General features: G+C 42.0%; 1 protein-coding gene across 1 annotated transcript; it reads right to left on the reverse strand.

Annotated features, from left to right (window-relative positions):
- Nucleotides 1–384: 384 nt before the first annotated feature.
- mansc1 (MANSC domain containing 1) lies at nucleotides 385–10,151 on the reverse strand. Its single transcript, XM_023266213.3, has 5 exons — nucleotides 10,082–10,151; nucleotides 7,710–7,792; nucleotides 5,706–6,005; nucleotides 3,408–3,548; nucleotides 385–2,671 (listed from the first exon to the last, which is right to left on the reverse strand). Exons 2-5 carry the CDS (start codon nucleotides 7,735–7,737, stop codon nucleotides 1,578–1,580), a joined length of 1,563 nt encoding a protein of 520 aa, XP_023121981.1. The 5' UTR covers nucleotides 7,738–7,792; nucleotides 10,082–10,151; the 3' UTR covers nucleotides 385–1,577.
- Nucleotides 10,152–15,482: the final 5,331 nt, after the last annotated feature.

Here is a 15,482-nt window from a genome sequence, read left to right on the forward strand (position 1 = left end):
AAGGGTTAATAAAAAAAAAATATATATATTTTTTTATTTTAGCTTCTGCATCTTGTTTATTTTTCTCTCACTTATTTTTTTATTTTATTGTTGTATTAAATTTATTCTTCCAAAACCGGTTTTAACATCGTATTTTAAATCTAATTGAATCATATTTTACACGTCTGATTTAATTTTTAGTATTTTACTTGTACCTCGGTGTGTTTTAGTTCATATTTAGATGCCCAATACAAGTTTTTAGTTAGAAATCACAACTTAAAGGATAATTTCACATATTTCTGTATCAATTATCAGCATCCGTTCATCTCTCTCAGGTTAAAGATAAAAGAACAATAATAATTGTGCTTCAGTAAATCATCACATTCATGTGGACAGAAAAAAAGATTTGTTCAAAAATCACATTTTTTTTATTCTTACAAGAACAAAACATCAAATTCCAAACTTATGCAAAAGCATCACTTCACAAAACGAGACCAAACTATGAACCATCCAGTAATTAATTAAGAAGATGTAAAAACCCTCCAGGCTGCTGCTGCCCCCTGCTGGCTGGGCAGAACAAACAGCAGGCTTCTAGGAAAATAGTGCAGCCACAGTGTCCTCATAGCCATGAAAAACAATCAAATATCACAAAAGAAGCAGATCATATTTATCAAAAACACAGGATACAGTAGTGCATCGGTTCTCAGGAGTGCATCCATCCAGAGTGAAGACAGAAACACCACAGTGAGGAGCGTCTGACATGAACAAGCTCGTATGGCTGAAGCTGTGAAGCTGAGAAGACATGCAGTGTATTCACAAACCTTCTGCTCTCCAGCTCCACTTCAGAGGCTTCCTGAGGTTTAAAATATTGCTGTTAGTTCTTGGTTCCGTCGCCGGCTGAAGTCTTGGAGCGCTGAGGGTTCAGTGACTGTCGAAGCTGAGGTTATAAAGCTGCTCAAAACATTACATAAGAGGTGTGATTCTCTAAAAATACATCCCACATGGAGCTAAATAATGTGAAAATAGAGTAAAACATGTGAGCTAAAGGTGTTTAAAATGTCCTCCTCTACAGAAGTGCAGTGAATCCACAAATAAAAACACTTTTTCTGGTCATTAATAGTCCTCTGTATTAATGTGGTCACAATTCCTTCAACAATCATTTCACAAATGTGTCTAAAAACGCTTTCGTGCCACAAAATGTTGTTTCTACTCTAATTTAATTTGCAGTTTTCCAGTTTTAGACCAGCTGCTGTTGACTTTCTGTGATGATGTCATTATACTTAGGTTGGGGAGGCGGAGCCTGAACATGGGCGGAGCTTCAGTAGTTTACACCGTGTAACTTCCTGTTACTGATAATTAACAAAAATCTGAAGAAGATAAGGTGTGAGAGGTTACATCATGATCACTAACCAAAGATCTGAAGATTGTTTAAAAGGAAACAAACCAAAGATCAGAGCTCTCTGGCCAATCACAGCCCAGTATTCTGGAAGGTATAACCAGATGACCGCAGTGTGTAGCTCTGCCGTAAACAAAGGAACCAGACGGCTATCAGATGGACACTAACAACCCTAAATGAACTCTAGTCCGTTTGATTCCTCCTACACCTCATAGTGAAGGTCGTTGAGCTCCAGTCTTGTGTAATGTCGTCTATCGAAGGACTCCATCGCCTTGCGGCCGCCGACAGCCAGGGCCAGCGTGAGCATGGCGAGTCCCAGCACCATGAGCACCACCGCGCCGCTCTTTAGCGCCCCCCGAGCCACCACCGCCTTCCCCCGGCCAGCGCTGGAGTTCTGGAGGACATGATCTGACTGGACGGTGTCTTTAGGGACGATGAGGAGACCTGCCGCTGGAGTTGCCCTGGTGGTGGATGGTTCAGTGGTAGTAGTGGTGGTAGTAGCGGTAGTAGTAGTAGTGGGAGGACGGGCGGTGGTAGTTGTAGTGGTGGTAGGTATAGTAGTACTAGTAGTAGTAGTGGGGGTGGTGGTGGTAGTTGTAGTAGTTGTTTTGGTAGTGGTAGGAGATGTAGTAGTAGTAGTAGCAGGAGTGGTTGTGGTGGTAGTAGTAGTAGCAGCAGCAGTAGTGGTAGCTGGAGTGTCTGGCTGTGGTTTTCCGGTAGTTCTGTGTTCCGTTACCCCGGCAGCGGGAGCCGTGGAGCTGCTGCTGACCAGATGAAATTTTCCTTTCTTGGTGCTTTTATTTTGCTTCTTGTTGGTTTTGTTGGGCCTCCTCATGCTGATGGTGGTGGCAGGAGCTGTTGTTGTTGTCGTAGCAACAGTGGTGGGTGATGAGGTTACCACGGGCATCGTGGCGATGATGATGATGGGTGGAGGTGCTGTGGTGGTGGCTGGTGCCTGAATGGTGGTGGTTGGACTGGTGGTGGTGGTTGGGGTTGTTGTAGTTTGAGTGGTTGTAGGTGTAGTTGGTGCTGGCGTGGTGGTGGTAGTAGTGGTTGCTGTGGTGGTGGTGGTTGGACTGGTAGTGGTTGGACTGGTGGTGGTTGTCGTAGTGGTTGGACTAGTGGTGGTGGTTGGACTGGTAGTAGTGGTTGGACTGGTGGTGGTGGTTGGACTGGTGGTGGTAGTAGTGGTTGGACGGGTGGTGGCTGGACTGATGGTGGTGGTTGGACTGGTGGTGGTAGTGGTAGTGGTAGTGGTAGTGGTTGCAGGTCTCACGATGGTTGGATGAATCAAACCTGCAGGAAAAAGACAACATGAGTTGTGATTGTGGAGGTTTTATGACCAGCAGGGGGCAGCAGAATCCAGCTAACATGTTAGCCAACAAACAGCTACACACTTTAGCATCCATCAGACAGAACATTCCTGTTTTCATCCACAGGAGAACCAAGAAATCCATACAAACTAGCAGACTGAAGTTCAGGAACTATCAAGGCTGCTTTGTTTTCCAGCCATCTTTTTAAAAAATGGTGTATAAGAATGTTTGGGGTTTCAAAGAGCGACATCATGAGAGTTAGAGGGTATCAGTCACCACAACGCTGAGGTCCATGTCTGGTTGGACCTTTATCTTCTTCACCTACTTTCATTTTGGAACTTGAGTTTCATTGACTTTGTTTTGGTTCAGTTTAGCCACCAAAGCACTAAAGACTAAGGCTGAATCAGATTCATCTTCACAGGACTTCAGACAGAAAGTAAAGGAACCTTTAAGTTTCATAACATCAGTCCCTGGAGAACAACTTATTAGTGTCAGATCAACGGTATTGGTTCTAGAATCAGACAACAGTAATGTGTTTTATAGCGTTAGTTTAAGGTTCCTGTCGTCTTGACAGATTCTCTCCCCTTTCACAGGAACGATCACAAACCATCAGCGTGTCCGGTTGAAGTGAGAACGTATGTTTAGTGATGTGACCTTTAAAATGAGTGGACAGGAACCAAACGTTCCACAGGAAGTGATGATGGACAGCTGGTTGGTACCTTTGTAGATGTCGTAGGTGTTGGTGCCGTCCGGAGCCTTGGTCAGCGGACAGTCCTGCTCCGTGGGACAGTGGAATAGGAAGCAGTTCTCGTCACTGGCCTGTTTGTTGCCATTGAACACAGCCATGTTGCATTTAGCTCCTTCAGAAACACAAAGAAAAGTTTGAATGTTTAGGATTAATTAACTTGATCCTGATCAGACCTTCTGCTGTCTGAAGAACTTCATCATTCAAACAGTGACTCAGCACCATGAGCCGCCATTTTGAACATTTAAAGTTAGCAATGAGCTAACGAGCACATTAAAACGGGTTTCATTAAGTACTGAAGTGTTGTTTATGAATGTAGCTGACATTTTACAAATATAGAGAAATAACATCATCATAATAACGTAAACATAGATTTCTTTAAGATTTTAGTTGACTACTTCCTGTTTGATCACGTGTCTAATTCTGCCTCTAAAGATGAGCATTTCTTCTCCCAACAGTTCACATGATTAAAGTTAAAAATGCTGTTGAAGAAGTACTCCGATACTTGTTTGATACCCAGTTTATACAAATATATTTAAATTAATCTGTCAGAAGTGCAAAAGTCAATAAACTGATCATGTTCTTAAATGTATAAACGCAGTACTGCAAATAAATACTGCAGTGAAGAGCAGAATATAATCCTCTGGAAGGTATTTAAGACTGAGTGACGCTCCAGATCTTCTGATTTATTCAACCTGAAACGTCTGTTTTCATCTAAAGAGTCCTGCTGCGCTCTGATTGGTCTAATTTTATCTTACTGTCGCTGCAGAGATTCGTTTTTAGCTCATCTCTTCTCAGAGATGAAGGTTTCTAAGTAAAGATCACACAGCATGAAGCTCATGGTTTAACTGTCAGTTTTTATTCACTCTGTGAAGAAAGGTCGGTATAGAACTGAGGAACCGTCAGAGATGCTGCTGGGACACATATCTAGATGTTAATAAACCTGAGAGCTCAGTAGAACGTGTTACTTCCTGGTTTTTACTCTTCATTCACTTTGTTTTTCAGTGATGTTGGAGCGGAAGCTTCTGCTGACGATAAAAACATCAAATAAAATCCTGAATTTACGATAACAAGCAGACTGGATGATTAATTAGAGGTTCTACTGACTGACAGCGACTCTTCAATCAGGTTCATCCGTTCCTTCTAGAACTGTTCATGTTCTGTTACAGACAGCAGCAGAACTCAGGATATCCGGAGAATGTAGAACTTCTACCTTACTGAAGGAAACATGAACAGATTACAGCTCCTCTAAAGTCCTGCAGCGTCTACCTCAGTTCCCGCTGGAGATGAAGTAGAATCTAGAATTTCTTCGTACGGTTTCTCCTCAGAACAAACATTTATTTAAAGCATCATCTGTTCTCCTGGAGTCCTTGAAGAGCTGATGGTCTGAATGGTTAGGAAACTATCTGGGTTCATGTAGAAACTGACCAACAGAACTTGAGTTGATTTTACGTTTTATGAATGTAGAAAGTATGAATTAGTCTGAACCTGTCCAGTTAGCCTAACTTAGCACAAACACTGGAGGCAGGTGGGAACTGTTAGCAGACCTCAGTCTGTAGTTACCTGAATAGGTGTGGAAACTGAAACTTTAACCTGCAGGAAACAGAACGATGGAGGTTTGTTCTATTAGAACATGTTGGGGATGTCAGAGAACATGGAGAGGACAAAGGATCTTCATTTAATGGAACCATTAGATGGAACCATCTAACGCTTTTCTCACTTCACAGGTTTCTCTGATGTCTGTAGCTCCTGACCCAGTATTCCCAGTATCCCCATTGTTCCCATTGTTTGGACTGATCCCAGTGCTCCCAGTGCTCCCAGTATTCCCAATGTTCCCAGTATCCCCAGTGTTTCCAGTATTCCTAGTGACCCCAGTATTCCCAGTGTCCCCAGTGGTACCAGTATTCCCAGTATTGTCATGATTCCCGGTGTCCTTATGACCCCAGTATTCCCAGTGTTTCCACTAATCCCAGTAACCCCATTGTTCCCAGCATCCCCAGTATTACCAGTGTTACCAGTATTCCCAGTGACCCCAATCTTCCCATTGTTCCCAGTATCTCCGGTATTCCCAGTGTGACCAGCATGCCCAGTGTCCCCAGAGCTACCAGCTTTTCCCTTATCCCCAGTGTTCCCAGCATCCCCAGTATTCCCAGTGACCCCATTGTCCCTGGTATTCCCAGTGTCCCTAGTGTTCCCACTAATCCCAGTAACCCCATTGTTCCCAGCATCCCCAGTAATCCCATTGTCCCCAGTATTCCCAGTGACCCCTCACCTGGTTTGACCTCCTCGGAGCAGCAGGCGAGGACACAGTCCCTCTCAGACAGGACCCCCCGGGCGTCCATGGTGGTGGAGGCTCTGCTGAGGGCCAGGCGGACGTTGACGATGGCATTCTGGTGCTGCCTGGAGAAACACGTCTCCGGTTCAGCGGCCGATGCAGGATGTGACATCATCATCAGGAACGTGGCGGCGGTTACGAGCAGCCGGAGCATTGGTGAGGATGGACGGGAGGTCGAAGGCATCATGGCTGCAGAAAAACCTCCAGAGCAGGAGAGCAAAGATCCACAAAGACGTCCTGCAGAGAGAACCAGGAGGTTCATCATCTTTAGGACTTTCTACTGTAATACTGTATGTTTGACCGTATCTTTAAAGGACTACTGAGATGGAATCATTTAGCAGCCAGAAACGGAGAACAGAGGAGCAGGTAGTTGGAAATCCATCCAGCATGGTGAAACATCTTTCTACCGATGAGGAGCACAGTAGAGAGGAAACATGGAGACAGAAAAACATCTACAGGATGAGGAGATAAAACCACCACAAAGAGATAAAAAACTAAATACACAAAACAAACACAAGAAACAAGAATAAAACTGTCATAAAGAGACACAAATGAGACACGAAAATGACACAAGTACGACACAATGAGGCTAAAGAAAGAGAAAGAAGACTGTGACAGGAAGACCTCGGTGTACGACGTCATTGACCTACAGCATTTCGTCATTACGTCAGAACTGGTTATTGGAACTAGCTGGTGAGCAGAGCAGATGAATACGTTATCTCGCGGCGCTATCAGATGGCTTTGTTTCCATTCTCCGGTTGGACGCCACCTTGGATTGTGCTACATTCACTAACTTTCTGCCCTTCATTATGGCTTCCAGGCGTGATCAAGTTGTAAAAACAGGTCAACATGTTCTGTTATCTCCTAGTAAAATGATTTACACATGCAGGAAAGTCGGTGTTCATGACTGAAGAACTGATCATATCGTGAAGCAACGGAACGACTTTGATTACATTTTGGTCAGAATTCAGACTTACGGTGAAAATCGACTAATGTAGATCAATAGGAACAGAACTCCAACGTCAGTCAAGAACCCCATAAACAGAAACAGTTCAACATCCACAGTACGAGGAGACGACATTTATACAGTAGAATAAATGTCATTAAAGATTTTAATGAAATATCACCATCTGAAGCTCAGATTTGGTTCATTTCCAGATGGAACCACAGATAATACACAAAGGTGAAAATCTGATGATGTTTCTTCTGTTGCCACAGATTGTTTCTGATAAATGGAGTATTTTGAATGATTTCTAAACAGAAAACACGTCTTTCCAACCCGCCGGCAAAATCAAAAATCACCCAGTAAAGTCAAACCTCCTGTAGTGTCTGTAAAAAGGTAAATAGTTATTTCTTCATTCCCTCTCCTTCTTCATGTTGTTCTGGTTCCTCAGAGCTGCAGGACTTTAAAAATGAGACAGAAACATAAACCAGAACCTGCTCAGAGTTCACTGGGTTCACTTATTTCCTCAGAGTTTTCATTACGTTTCCCCTCCATGTTAGTCTTGCTTTATTTATTTGTTTGTAATAAATGTGTTCCATTTAAAATCATATTGTTTGATCAACTTTAAAGAAACATGCTTTAAACTCCATAAACTCAGAATAACGTCAATAGATGTTTTCAGTCCTTCAGACTTTTCTGTCTGAAGCTTCAAACCGTCTCCGAGTCCCAGATGTGTCTGAGTCGACAACAACAGACCACAAAGACGGAGAAATTAGAAAGAGGGAAAAATAGAAAGCTATAAATGGAAGCAGCTCCATGAAGAGGTGACGAAGCAGCTTCCATTTTTAGATTCCTGAACCTGAACCAGGTCATGAAATCAGGCTTCCAGTACTGGAAGTGAGGAAGAAGAACCAGAGCCCAGTGAATAAAACCAGATGGATGTGGTCTCCTGAAGGATGTAAAAGTCTGAAAGAAGAAGACAGCCAGCAGAAACTCACCTGGCTGAACAGGTGAACCGTCCTCCATCAGAATCTGCTGCTCTGTGGGTCCAACAGTCCACAGTCTGGACTTCAGTCGTCTCCTGTTGGACACAACAGCGTTAATTAGTCTTATCTGGTTTACAGCCGCTGAGATCTGACCCAGAATCAGCTCCAAATGACTTTCTGACCCAATGCTACGCAGGAACTAAACCAGCAAACATCACCGGCTGATAAAAACCTGGAGAAACGTTAGTTTCAGAAGAATAATAATATAATTCCATTAAATAAACCATCCATCCATCCATCCATCCATCCATCCATTATCTATACACCGCTTAATCCTCACTAGGGTCGCGGGGGGGGCTGGAGTCTATCCCAGCTGACTCGGGCGAAGGCAGGGGACACCCTAGACAGGTCACCAGTCTGTCGCAGGGCTACATATATAGACAAACAAGCACTCTCACATTCACACCTACGGGCAATTTAGAATAATCAATTAACCTCAGCATATTTTTGGACTGTGGGAGGAAGCCGGAGTACCCGGAGAGAACCCACGCATGCACAGGGAGAACATGCAAACTCCATGCAGAAAGATCCCGGGAAAGCCGGGACGTGAACCAGGGACCTTCTTGCTGCAAGGCGAAAGTGCTAACCACTACGTCACTGTGCACGCCTTAAATAAACCAGTTTAATTTCCATTAAATAACCAGTTAAAACTCCATTAAATAAACCAGTTAAACTCCATTAAATAAACCAGTTTAAGTCCCATTAAATAAACAGTCATAACGTTAAAGCTAATTTCTCTGTGGGATACATGAGTAAAATTTGTTCTAATTTCTCATAATACTGGGTTTTTGTATTTAATTTTACATTTGTTACTATTTTCTAGTTCTTATGTTACATTTTAAAACTGCCAAATATTATTTTCTGGTACATTTTATCTATGTTGTTTCCATATTTTTGTATTTGTTTTTGAACTTTTAACTGTATTCTTCCATTCGTTTTAAGGTCTATCGTATTTTATTATGAAAAATATTCGGTACTTCTCATAAATTTTATTTTTATGAGTTGCTTTAATGGGAGATTATTATTAATATTTTAGCCAGATTTGATTTAGTTCCTAACATCAGCTTGACCACTAACTGCTTTTAAAGCTCCTTATTTCTTATTCTGTATTTTAGCGCCTCAGCTAACTAAAGCTAAGCTAACTAAAGCTAAGCTAAATAATGTCGAACAGGAAGAAGATTTGATCCTCAGAACTTAGTGTTTGTGTTAATCTGAGCAGTTTAGGACGAAGAAGAAGACGGAGGTCAGAACATAAAGAAAATCAGTTTGTAAGTAGGATTACTAAAATCAGAACGTCATTAATGTAGTAAAACAAAGCTACATTGTTAGCTCATTAGCTCATTAGCTGTGGAGGCTAATCAGGACCTAAAACATCTGTGGGCTAAAAATGCTACGGAGACGTTTAGATTCTGTCTGAATATGTGGATTTTCAACCCAAACACGGTTGAAATACTAATTATTTTACCATTAAATAATTAATTTGTGTATTTTAGCGTCTCAGCAGCTGAAGGAAGTTCTAACACGGAAAAAAATTAAAATCCTAAAAACTCGATGTTCACGTTGATCTGAGCAGTTTGGGACGAAATGGCAGAAAAAAACAGAACAAAGAGGCAAAAACCAGAAGATAAACAACTTTATAAGTCAAATTTAATTTAATTTACAAACAGAATATTTCTACTTTAATGAACCTGAGCTACGTCGTTAGCCTGTTAGCTGTTAGCCCTGTTCTGAGCGAACCAGAACCTAAAACATGATTTCAGTCTGAACAAACTAAATAAACAGGTCTGTAGATTTGAATTATTGGAACTGACTGACTTAAAATGAATTTATTGCTCATTATTTCACCATTAAATTATTAGTTTATGTATTTCAACATCTGGACTAAAGTTAAACCAAAATAATAAAATCTGCAGAACTTTAATCTGAGCAGAAAAAACAGAAGGAGGTTAAAATATGGACATAAATAGATTGTAAATCTGATTATATTTAAATTAAACCAGAACATCACTACTTTATTAGACTATCAGTCAGGTTATATTTAAATTAAATCATAAAATCACTACTTTATTAAACTATCAGTCGATTATATTAAATTAAATCATTTTTATTTAAACTGATGCTAGTTTAGCTTGTTAGCTGCGGAGCTAATCGGAATTTAACGGTTCCCGGCTGAAGGCCGCAAACACCGAACCGAGCTCCGGTACCGAACGCGAGACCCGGTGAATCCTCCACCGGCCCCGGAACACACCGGTTCTACCAGAGCCTCACCGGGACACAAAGCGGGGGCCGCGATGTAGAGAATCGGGTTTTTGTTCCAGTTCTACCTGTTCGATCGGCGGGGAGCGGATTAATCGGCGCCGCCTCCATCGCCCCTTGCCGGGGCTGTGAGCGGAGCGATGAGGTCGGTGTCTGACGAGGCTCCGTCTGCTGCGGTTCGGTCCGGTGCGAAGCTCCAGCCTCCCGGAGGACTCCAAACAACGGGGTTCAGCAAACAGTGTCTTCCCGGTTTAAACGCGAACAATCAGCAGCTCCGCTTCATTCGTCAGACCCGTAAATCATCGAGTCCCGGGCGGGCCGCTAGAAGCCGAGAGCCGCGGAGGTTGCTGCTGCTCTCCGGAGATGGAGGCTGAAGATCTGCGGCTGCTCTCCGGAGTCTGACCCATTTTAGTCTTTGTCCTCCGGAGGGGGAGGAGAGGAGAGCCGCCGAGCCCAGACCAACCGGTACCGACCAGAACCAGACCTCAGAGTCCCTTTAAAGACCCGGACCAGAACCTTTAAACAGAACCGGTTAAAGAGAAGTAGAAGATTTATCAGATCATTTCCTCAGAGTTTTCATTACGTTTCCCCTCCATGTTAGTCTTGCTTTATTTATTTGTTTGTAATAAATGTGTTCCATTTAAAATCATATTGTTTGATCAACTTTAAAGAACCATGCTTTAAACTCCATAAACTCAGAATAACGTCAATAGATGTTTTCAGTCCTTCAGACTTTTCTGTCTGAAGCTTCAAACCGTCTCCGAGTCCCAGATGTGTCTGAGTCGACAACAACAGACCACAAAGACGGAGAAATTAGAAAGAGGGAAAAATAGAAAGCTATAAATGGAAGCAGCTCCATGAAGAGGTGACGAAGCAGCTTCCATTTTTAGATTCCTGAACCTGAACCAGGTCATGAAATCAGGCTTCCAGTACTGGAAGTGAGGAAGAAGAACCAGAGCCCAGTGAATAAAACCAGATGGATGTGGTCTCCTGAAGGATGTAAAAGTCTGAAAGAAGAAGACAGCCAGCAGAAACTCACCTGGCTGAACAGGTGAACCGTCCTCCATCAGAATCTGCTGCTCTGTGGGTCCAACAGTCCACAGTCTGGACTTCAGTCGTCTCCTGTTGGACACAACAGCGTTAATTAGTCTTATCTGGTTTACAGCCGCTGAGATCTGACCCAGAATCAGCTCCAAATGACTTTCTGACCCAATGCTACGCAGGAACTAAACCAGCAAACATCACCGGCTGATAAAAACCTGGAGAAACGTTAGTTTCAGAAGAATAATAATATAATTCCATTAAATAAACCATCCATCCATCCATCCATCCATCCATCCATTATCTATACACCGCTTAATCCTCACTAGGGTCGCGGGGGGGGCTGGAGTCTATCCCAGCTGACTCGGGCGAAGGCAGGGGACACCCTAGACAGGTCACCAGTCTGTCGCAGGGCTACATATATAGACAAACAAGCACTCTCACATTCACACCTACGGGCAATTTAGAATAATCAATTAACCTCAGCATATTTTTGGACTGTGGGAGGAAGCCGGAGTACCCGGAGAGAACCCACGCATGCACAGGGAGAACATGCAAACTCCATGCAGAAAGATCCCGGGAAAGCCGGGACGTGAACCAGGGACCTTCTTGCTGCAAGGCGAAAGTGCTAACCACTACGTCACTGTGCAGCCCTTAAATAAACCAGTTTAATTCCATTAAATAAACCAGTTAAACTCCATTAAATAAACCAGTTAAACTCCATTAAATAAACCAGTTTAAGTCCATTAAATAAACAGTCATAACGTTAAAGCTAATTTCCTGTGGGATAATGAGTAAAATTTGTTCTAATTCTCATAATACTGGGTTTTGTATTTAATTTTACATTTTACTATTTTCTAGTTTTCATGTTACATTTTAAAAACTGCCAAATTATTATTTTCTGGTACATTTTATCTATGTTTTTCCCATATTTTTGTATTTGTTTTTGAACATTTTAACTGTATTCTTCAATCGTTTTAAGTCTATTCGTATTTTATTATGAAAATATTCGGTACTTCTCATAAATTTTATTTTTATGATTGCTTTAATGGGAGATTTTAATTTAATATTTTAGCAGCATTTTGATTTAGTTCCTAACATCAGCTGACCCACTAACTGCTTTTAAAGCTCCTTTATTCTTATTCTGTATTTTAGCGCCTCAGCTAACTAAAGCTAAGCTAACTAAAGCTAAGCTAAATAATGTCGAACAGGAAGAAGATTTGATCCTCAGAACTTAGTGTTTGTGTTAATCTGAGCAGTTTAGGACGAAGAAGAAGACGGAGGTCAGAACATAAAGAAAATCAGTTTGTAAGTAGGATTACTAAAATCAGAACGTCATTAATGTAGTAAAACAAAGCTACATTGTTAGCTCATTAGCTCATTAGCTGTGGAGGCTAATCAGGACCTAAAACATCTGTGGGCTAAAAATGCTACGGAGACGTTTAGATTCTGTCTGAATATGTGGATTTTCAACCCAAACACGGTTGAAATACTAATTATTTTACCATTAAATAATTAATTTGTGTATTTTAGCGTCTCAGCAGCTGAAGGAAGTTCTAACACGGAAAAAAATTAAAATCCTAAAAACTCGATGTTCACGTTGATCTGAGCAGTTTGGGACGAAATGGCAGAAAAAAACAGAACAAAGAGGCAAAAACCAGAAGATAAACAACTTTATAAGTCAAATTTAATTTAATTTACAAACAGAATATTTCTACTTTAATGAACCTGAGCTACGTCGTTAGCCTGTTAGCTGTTAGCCTGTTCTGAGCGAACCAGAACCTAAAACATGATTTCAGTCTGAACAAACTAAATAAACAGGTCTGTAGATTTGAATTATTGGAACTGACTGACTTAAAATGAATTTATTGCTCATTATTTCACCATTAAATTATTAGTTTATGTATTTCAACATCTGGACTAAAGTTAAACCAAAATAATAAAATCTGCAGAACTTTAATCTGAGCAGAAAAAACAGAAGGAGGTTAAAATATGGACATAAATAGATTGTAAATCTGATTATATTTAAATTAAACCAGAACATCACTACTTTATTAGACTATCAGTCAGGTTATATTTAAATTAAATCATAAAATCACTACTTTATTAAACTATCAGTCCGATTATATTAAATTAAATCATTTTTATTTAAACTGATGCTAGTTAGCTTGTTAGCTGCGGAGCTAATCGGAATTTAACGGTTCTCCGGGCTGAAGGCCGCAAACACCGAACCGAGCTCCGGTACCGAACCGAGACCCGGTGAATCCGTCCACCTGCCCCGGAACACACCGGTTCTACCAGAGCCTCACCGGGACACAAAGCGGGGCCGCGATGTAGAGAATCGGGTTTTTGTTCCAGTTCTACCTGTTCGATCGGCGGGGAGCGGATTAACTCGGCGCCGCCTCCATCGCCCCTTGGCCGGGCTGTGAGCGGAGCGATGAGTCGGTGTCTGACGGAGGCTCCGGCTGCTGCGGTTCGGTCCCGGTGCGAAGCTCCAGCCTCCCGGAGGACTCCAAACAACGGGGTTCAGCAAACCGTGTCTTCCCGGTTTAAACGCGGAACAATCAGCAGCTCCGCTTCATCGTCAGACCCGTAAATCCATCGAGTCCCGGCGGCCGCTAGAAGCCGGAGAGCCGCGGAGGTGCTGCTGCTCTCCGGATGATGGAGGCTGAAGATCTGCGGCTGCTCTCCGGAGTCTGACCCATTTTAGTCTTTGTCCTCCGGAGGGGGAGGAGAGGAGAGCCGCCGAGCCCGGACCAACCGGTACCGACCAGAACCAGACCTCAGAGTCCCTTTAAAGACCCGGACCAGAACCTTTAAACAGAACCGGTTAAAGAAGAAGTAGAAGATTTATCAGATCATCAATGTAATGTTTTGAATAAAACATTAAAAATATATGTGGGTTCAAGCTCTTTTATTTAACATGGCTCATGCATTGTTCATCTGCTAGCCAGTAACAACGTAGTCTGCTTCTACTGCATAGGAGGCAGAGTTAGCTTAGACAGCCCCCTAGCGGTGTAGCTGTATAACTGCACACACTCAAAATTAACACTATCAGCACATCCCCTTTTCTTTGAATGATAGCTGAACCATATCAGAGTAATATGCATTCAACATATTGCATAACATGCTAAACTCATCAACATAGTATTTAAACATTTCTTTTAACACATTCTGAATTTTATCTTTTAGTTTGAATTAACTTTTTTTTTTTTTTTTTTTTTTTTTATAACATCAAAGCATGTATTACTTTTTAACTCATTTTAAACAAAACATGGATTACTTTAGATTTAACTCATTTAAAGATTCAGTCTCTCAGGTGGTTTAACCGAACGTCCCGATCTTCTGAGCGCTGGCGCTTGCTCGCTGTCCTTTGCAGGTGAGGTTAGTTCAGGTGTTGTTTTATCGTTGTCCTCACACCGTCCATCATCTGTTCTCAAAGTCTCTGAAGTGTGCAGCAAACTCCTCCGGTTTCTCCTTAGTATTAGTCCATCTTCAGTTTTCACATTGTAGGATCTCGGATTCACTTCCTCAAGCACGGTTGCTTTCTTTGTCCAGATGTTTGAATCTTCCACTCTGACTGTATCATTGGGTGCAAGTGGTTTTAAACTTTTTGCCGACTTGTCGAAGTTGACTTTTTGTCTCTTCTGCAAACGTTTCATTTTGTCTTGGACTTGCTTGTGTTTCTTGGTAGTTGTATAAGGAAGAGTAGTCCGCAGTTGTCTTCCCATTAGTAGTTCTGCAGGAGATTTTCCATGCTCTAATGGTGAAGCTCTGTAGCTCAGTAGTGCCAAGTAAGGATCTGCCTTACTGTCTTGTGCTTTCTTGAGTAACTGTTTCACAATGTGTACCCCTTTTTCTGCCTTCCCATTGGACTGCGGGTACAGCGGGCTTGATGTCACATGTTTAAAGTCATAATCTTGTGCAAATAGTTGAAACTCTCTACAACTATAGCAAGGTCCATTGTCACTGACAACAATCTGAGGTATTCCATGTCTCGCAAAGATTGATTTCATATGCATTATGACACAAGTAGCTGACATGTTGGATAATAGTGCCATCTCTGGATAGTTGGATAGATAGTCAATAACTAACAAGTAGTTTTTACCATCCAAGTGGAAAATATCTGTCCCTACTTTCTGCCATGGTTCATCTGGAATGTCTGTTACAGTCAAAGGCTCTTTTGGTTGCTTTGCCTGGTGTTTGATGCACGTGTCACAACTTGAAACCATTTTCTCAATGTCTGCATTGATTCCTGGCCAAAAGACTGCTGTTCTGGCTCTCCTTTTGCATTTCTCTATGCCGAGATGTCCCTCATGCAATCTTTTCAGCATATCCTCCCTCAGTGAGTTTGGAATTACCACTCTGTTTTGTCTGAGTAAAAGTCCATTCACCACACTCAACTCTGCTCTGATGTTGTAGTATGGT

This window comes from Amphiprion ocellaris, chromosome 21 (genome assembly GCF_022539595.1).
Source record: "Amphiprion ocellaris isolate individual 3 ecotype Okinawa chromosome 21, ASM2253959v1, whole genome shotgun sequence".
Lineage (NCBI taxonomy): Eukaryota > Metazoa > Chordata > Actinopteri > Pomacentridae > Amphiprion > Amphiprion ocellaris.